General features: G+C 37.2%; 1 protein-coding gene across 2 annotated transcripts; it reads right to left on the bottom strand.

Moving 5' to 3' along the window:
• Positions 1-296: 296 nt before the first annotated feature.
• On the bottom strand, positions 297-7,175 carry LOC103947489 (DNA-directed RNA polymerase III subunit RPC5). 2 transcript variants are annotated; one of them, XM_048575512.1, is made up of 12 exons: positions 6,712-7,175; positions 6,452-6,628; positions 6,261-6,359; positions 5,127-5,291; positions 4,851-4,898; positions 3,404-3,510; positions 3,252-3,305; positions 2,946-2,997; positions 2,116-2,768; positions 1,357-1,572; positions 981-1,101; positions 297-589 (listed from the first exon to the last, which is right to left on the bottom strand). In XM_048575512.1, the coding sequence occupies exons 1-12, from the start codon at positions 7,066-7,068 to the stop codon at positions 521-523; spliced, it is 2,118 nt and encodes a 705-aa protein (XP_048431469.1). In that variant the 5' UTR covers positions 7,069-7,175; the 3' UTR covers positions 297-520. The 2 variants fall into 2 exon arrangements, with proteins under 2 accessions (XP_048431469.1, XP_009356671.2); XM_009358396.3 differs by having other exon boundaries at positions 6,261-6,329.

Here is a 7,175-nt window from a genome sequence, read left to right as displayed (position 1 = left end):
ATAATTTTTCGTTAAAATAAACAATACCATAGATTTTTCATTAAAACTTCCTTTAAAAAACCATGCTCACACAAAGAAAGTTAGATTTAACGTAATTATCCCACTGTTTGAATAGTCACACGCGCAAGCGCTCGCATACGCCATCCAATCTTCAGTATTGATCGTGGGATTCGCCATCCGATCACATGTACGGTGGTGTGGCTTCAAGACTGCCATATTTTGAATGGCGTTACTTGAAATTCTTGCACAAGTAGGAGGAAGCATATGAAAAATTCCAATACAGTGGCCGATGAACGTGGCTTTAAATTGTAATCTTTTCTTCTTTCATTGATAATAGAACAACGATTTACGACGACAAAATTTCATGTCAAGTATGTGTCTGCACAAAACTATCATTCTACGATTCTAGTATTATACTACGAGTCTACGACCATATACTCACTGGGAAAGGAAAGAACAAATCAATCTGGTAGCTTGCTTTCCGTTAAACCGTGAATAAATTTCATCACGTTTCCAAAATTCAGTTTCCGCCATCACCCTTTTTTAAGACCCATGAAGAACCGCTGGACACGCAGAACTCATTAATGACCTGCACAAGAAAGCAACCTGTATTAAGAAATTATCACGAGATATCGTATTACAGGCCAATGCTGCATTCATCACTGATACACCATTTACACCATTCACTAAACATCGCAATAACCTGGAATACTTAATGAAACCATGATTCTGAAAAGAAACCGATGTGTTTGCAGGCTGCTGATACATAAGAACCATCGAGTGGTTCAAGAACAGAGTTGGAAACGTAGGGCAGCAAGAAGAAGACGACAATGGTCTGGTTTAGGGTTTTTGGAGCCTAGGGTCTTCTAAATTTTAATTTGTTGAGGAACATGTCACAAGATTGGAGAAAGAAATTGTGCTAGGTAACCTGACAACCAATGTAAAACTCTGTCGAATCGCAAACATGAAATAAAACTGACCTTGCTGAATTCGTTAGCAGTGAATTCCTTTCCAAGAGAAATCTTAGTTGCTTCAGAAACCTCACCCCTTTTAAGCTTAGCATTAGGTCCTTTTGCGCATAGAAGATCCATTACAACCTTCCTGCAAGAACAAACTCAAACTTAAGTTAAATAAGAGTAGAACTTATTACTTTACGACAATTTTAATGAAGGGAATCTTGCTTATTCTGAAATCACACAGGAACCACACACAGCACAACATCATCATAGTTGCTATTAAGTATTCAAGTGATTCTCAAAACCTCTTCTGGTAATATGTCAAAGCCCCAGTGAAGGTGCACAACATTGTATGCTTTTGGGACTAAATAATTTAAAAATAGAAGAAAACGGGAACAACCTCAATTTGTCATGCTCTGGGTGATCTGGTGATGATTTCAAGACATACGAACCATGTATGTCTATCGCAATTTCACTTATTACTTTCTGCAGCTCATGTGGAGGAGCCTGAACTCCATATTGTGCAGCTGTCACCTTTTTACTTCTAGGATCAACCTTTGGAAGAGTAGATGTTCTGACTGCCAGATCACTTAATCCTCTACGTATCAGTTGAAAGCTGCCCACAAAATGACAAAACTCAAGACGACAAGAATGAGAGAGAGACTTCCAATTTTACTGACAGCATTATCGCATTAAGAACAGAGAGCATTAGTAATGTAAAGTCTACATCGCCGTGTAGGGCAATAAAAACACTTCTTAAGATGATTCAACTACGAATAATAAGAAAGTACTGTTTGATTATTATTAAACTTTCCAAATAGAGCAACACTAGGGAACAACCATTATGCAGGATGAGGATCCTCTTAGGATACTCTTTGTGGGGATCCTAGGGATCCTCACATCCTAGCTGTTCATCGTACATCGTGCGGCCAATTTTCATTAGGTACTATTTGTGTTTAATTTTAAATAAAAATATTCAAAATGATTTCTGACCACACGATGTACGATGAACGACTAAGATGTGAGGATCCCTAGGATCCCCACAATTTAGATCCTAATGGGATCCAAATCCCATTATGCGGTCGTATTACGCAGAACTAAAAATTTTAAAACAAAACAAAAGATGAAAAAGATAGTCTTGAAAACTTCGAAAACTTACTTGCAAACCTTGTGTTCTTGAAAAACCTCCTTTATAGCCTCTTGTAGAGCTGCTCGAGTTTCATCTGACATGGTTCTTCCCCCTGTGTGAACTTCGCTTGCAGCTTTTGTCGTACCTTTATCAGAATTCAGTGGTTTGCCACGCGTAGTAGTTATACTAGCACTCTTCATATAACGGTCAGTATTAGATTTAAAGGCTATCCTCAACTTTTCTTCAATCCTTTCCCAGTTTTGTTCTTGGGTTTTAACAATGTCCGGGTAGCGTTCCATGAAAGACATATCTGGTTGCTCTTTGAATTTCCAATCTTGAGTGGAAGGTCTTGAGACAGCTAATATTCTAAGGGATTCATACACATGAGTTCTAATGCCCTCTTGGAGGTCTAGCTGTGAATTTCTGATTACAGGATTCTTCCGAAGTAAATTCAGGATGTAATTTCTAGCTGTCTGCCGATCTTTATGATCTTTAGTTGATATATGATTTGTATCCAAGCCTTTATCATCTTTATTTGGATATAATAATAAGGTTTTTGGAACCCAAAGACCAGAGGACAGCAACAACTGAGCATGCTTCTGAAGAACATCCAGAAGTTCTTCCGCAGTGTGATCAGGAGCAAAGTACTTCTTAAGATCACTGAACCGGCGTGCTACAGGTTCCTGTTGTGGGACAATTCTGGTTTCATTGTCACGACTTCAAGAAATTTTAAACTATAATAGAAAAATTAGCTATTTTCCATATGATGGAAACAATGCTGATAAGTTTGAAAAATTAGCTTCAAATTTACCACTATATCATCAAAACATTAATTTGTGGCTTTGGTAATTGCAACAAACCTCAACAATCAACTTCTTGATACGCTCTTCCAGAGGCAGGGAAAGCAGAGACCTAAAATGACAAGCAGAATGGGATTAACATAGTATATACTTTGATCATTGTTTATCTGGCCAGCGACCAGGTGGTATTTGTGCAAATTTCTCTTTTATAAAAGTGGGGAAAAATTGATAATCATCATACCTATTTGAAAATTAAAGATAATGTCCTCCAAAAAGAACTTAATACAAGGAAATAAAATATTATAATTTCCACAATGTTAAAGTGAAATCAAATGAAAGAACTCAATAATATAAAAATGACCGCACCTTCTTGAAGAACCTTCGCACGTTCTAGGACACAAGGAGTCAACATAGTCATGCCTTCAAATAACAAAAGTCAAACATTGTAATTAGCACATCTAAAGCTTTTAAAGAACGGAAGGAAAGGTAAGTACTAGGAAGGAAAAATAAGAACATACGGGCTCATTGTAAATTGTATAGGTGAACTTTCTTGCCCCACCATCTTCTGTAAATATCTGGCCGAGAAGTCACTTTCTGAGCTATGATACTGAAGTGGAACCCAACTCTGGAAGATACAGTGGAGAAAATAGATATCATACATTATATATTCGTATAAATTATCATAACCAATCTAATAAAATCAACCGCTCTAGCTCCTCCTGGACCATTACAGATACTCAAACATTTACAAAACTAAGCACATATTTGCCTTCAGGTATAAACAAAAACAAAATCCACAGCATTAATTTCTGGGAATAGTAGAAAAAGATAAAAAAAGCAATAAGAATAAAAAATCCTGTCAATGTCAAATAACCAATCAACAAAGTCAACCACAGTTGTCAACGTTTCAAAATCACTAAAATGGCATGTTTAATGATCGCTAATGTGGCATGTATAATGATCCTGACATGTTTATAATGTCAGGGAGAACAAATGTCCAGTTTTTCCACCTGTGACGTTAAGAAGATTTGTACCTATGTCAGGCAAATAAAGAATGACCACCGGAATACTTTTTTTTTTTTTTGAACAAACGATATTATCTACACTTAGGGGAGGGGATGGGCTAAGCCTCACAATGGGCTAGCAATAATGTGGTTCAAATTCACTTTTGTTGATAATCAAACCTAAGACCTCTCACTTATAAGTGAAGAAGAATACCACTAGGTCGTACGTGATTTTCTATTGTTCCAATTTAATTCACCAACAATAAATTTCTCCAGTTTCACGACCAAAAACATAAACCACGAAAAATCCCATACATATCCTTTCACATGATTTATTACGATTTGAAATGAAAACGCAAGTTAAATGTTTGTTCTAAAGCCAACTAATGTGTAAGAAGATAAAGGACGTGGAGTACCCAATGCACTACACAAATCTTAAAGGGAAGATAAAGGACATGGAATAAACCATAAATAGCCAAAGGATTCAACAGAAATGAAAACGAAAGACTACAACATATACGCTTATCTTAGAATAAATGAAACTTCTAACTTATAAGCTGCACTTACAAACAAAGCTTGATAATGTCATACTCAACTTAACGATCAAAATATCAATTTCTCATCTGACAGGAAAACAAGACGCGAAGAATCATTTTTCTCATTGATTGAGTTACCTAAAAGATATTAACTTTTTCACACGTAAACCAAAACAAAAAAGCAGAATAATAAAGACTCCACATCAAAAGCAATAAAAAGAAACAATAATCAAAAGAGAACACTTGTAATGGCTGATGACATCAAACATTATTATGCTAACATATAGTAATATTTTCTCCTAAGGAACCCAAAATGCACAAAAAACCACACTGGAACTGCTCATAAATAGCTTATATTGTTCATAGCCACCAGTTCAGAATATTAAACAAAGTTTGCAGGATTATAAATAGTAACTTTCTCATACCTCTTCATCTTCAATTTTTTTATCAGTTGAAGACTCCATCCGCTTGTTCTGAAACAAAATAGTCTCATAACATAAAATCAAGTCTTGTTCTGTTAACAGTCATGACTAAAAAAAGTGCCTGGTTATTGTAAATCTTAATGTAAATCCTGGGTAGATTTGATAAGTTCCAATAGTACACAGAATCAGTCTAAATGATAAAAAAATTCTTCACTAAAGTAAAGAGCCATAATTCTGTAACACAATATCAAATTGGACAGAGAGAAATACAGAGAGAACCTGCATCTTTGATGGACCAATAGATTTTTCTTGTCCAGAGTCTTCCAACTTAACTGTAACTTCTGCATCCCCTTTGACACTGTTCTTCCTTTTAGAGCCACCAGAGTTCAAATGAGCCAATGAGGGTCGAAGCTGCACAACCGCATGAACAGGATTCAAGTGTAACTGCAAAATGAAGAAAAAAAAAACAACAGTCTCACAATGTAAGATATTATAAATATAAAACTGAATTACTCTCATAAGAGATACTAAAAAGTTACTAATTATATGCAGCATGTGAGAGTAAGTTTAATTGGAATTAATAAATATATATTCTTAAACTACCAATAAAAAAGAGAGAACAGAAAGACAACTTTTTTTGCACTTGTCTAGTCTCTGAACATTTCATTTCTGAGCAGAATTACAGTTCTCATTTTCCATGTGTGAGAGAGGGCAGCCATGTCAGAGTCATATAAAGGATTAGAAAAACAAATTTGATCATACAACAATAAAAACCAAATGCATCATTTACATCTATCAAGCATTAGACGTTCGATCCAATCCCAAACAACAAAACTCATTCTTTGTGACCAACTTCATTTGGAACAGAGAGATAACATAAGGATGAGCAGCACTTAGCATCTAAAATTTACACAGAATCCCTCGCAAGAAGAAGCTATATGGAAGCTTGAAATTGAACTTTGTTCAGGTCTGAAGGCCATTCAGTACTTATTTAAACCTAGCCAGCTTTCAATAAATTAACACCACTCAGAGTAAACACCAAAACACTTCCTAGGTACATATTTCAACACTACTTGATCAAATATAAATAACACCCTATTTGCTTTGCAAGTTCAATGACTGCACTCTCTTAAAAAAAAAATTCCAGTTTAGATCAACTGGAAGTGACTGGAAACTCAACTGCCCCACAAACTCAGGAACCCTTCATAAACGTTTTACTTACTAAAACTTTACTTTGAGGGTAACAAGGGATGTGGTCTCGTCAAATGATCTTAATGACAAACAACCTTCATTAGAAGTGCTTGAGATCAGAAATTGCCTAAAAACTAAATCGTTTACAAACCTACAGTTGTTAATGTAAATCCAGCAACATTCAAGATTCAGCATAAAACCTGAGGATGTTAAAGTTGATACCTTATTGTCCATCAAAATACCAACAGCATAGCCACTTGTGCCGGGCGGCTTCCATGTTGTAGACAAAGTCTGAAAATAAACACAACACAAATCCCCAACCTGCTTTACATTATATAACAGTGTAGGCAACAATGTCACAACATCCAAAACATACTCAAGCTATTGCTACAATGTTTATGCACAAAATTGACCTGCTTTGTCATTTTCAATCTACCAGCGCAATCTTCATCGAAATTCTTCGGGTCCCGATCGAGAGACAAATCAATCTCCATTTCTGAAGTGGCAGGGTTCAGCCTCACCTCCTCGCACCGGCTCTCCAACTCGTAAGGCCGCCACCACGGCCTCAGAGGATATTGCAATACATACAACTAACAACGAAAAAGATCAAAATTTTAGGCAAATCCTTTCCAAAAAACAAGAAATTAGAGCAACAGAGAGAAGAATGACAGACCTTAGAGTTGTAATCGATTTTCGGATTGAAGAAGACGTCGATTTCCCGCACGACCTCGTCTTCCAGGTCGTCTTCTTCCATAGGATCATCCTCTTTCGATACGTCGCCGTTTTCGGTTTTCAAACCGCCATTTGAGTCTTCGGCCTTCGGCGCGCTTCCTTCTTCTTCTTTCTTCTTCACAATCGGGGCGTCCAGATCTTCTCGTGAAGGTTTGAGCTCAGGCTCGGACTTCGGGACCGGTTCTTGTTTGGCGACGGGTTCGGATTTGGGTTTAGGCTTGGCCTTGGAGGACCGGGGCACGAACCGGTTGGGCCGGGAAGGGGCCTGGCTGGTCGCATCGAGGTCTTCGAGGTTCATCGTCGGCTACTCTGCGGTTTCTGTTTGTTCCGGTGAGCGGTGTTGGAGAGCGGAGCTGCGAGAGTGTGGGTTTTCGTGCGCAGTTCTATTTAGGGGTTTTCGAGGGT

The sequence above is a fragment of a genome, unplaced genomic scaffold, assembly GCF_019419815.1.
Source record: "Pyrus x bretschneideri cultivar Hongxiangsu unplaced genomic scaffold, Pyrus_bretschneideri_v1 Contig8, whole genome shotgun sequence".
In the NCBI taxonomy this organism is placed as follows: Eukaryota; Viridiplantae; Streptophyta; class Magnoliopsida; order Rosales; family Rosaceae; genus Pyrus; species Pyrus x bretschneideri.
This window is presented reverse-complemented; position numbering and strand designations above follow the sequence as displayed.

Coding starts and splice junctions, on each gene's coding strand:
- LOC103947489 (XM_048575512.1), bottom strand. CDS start 7,068: ATGAACCTCGAAGACCTCGATGCGACCAGCCAGGCCCCTTCCCGGCCC. Junction 3,306..3,403: donor ATACAATTTACAATGAGCCC/GTATGTTCTTAT, acceptor TGTTATTTGAAG/GCATGACTATGTTGACTCCT. Junction 590..980: donor CTGCTAACGAATTCAGCAAG/GTCAGTTTTATT, acceptor TTTCTTGTGCAG/GTCATTAATGAGTTCTGCGT.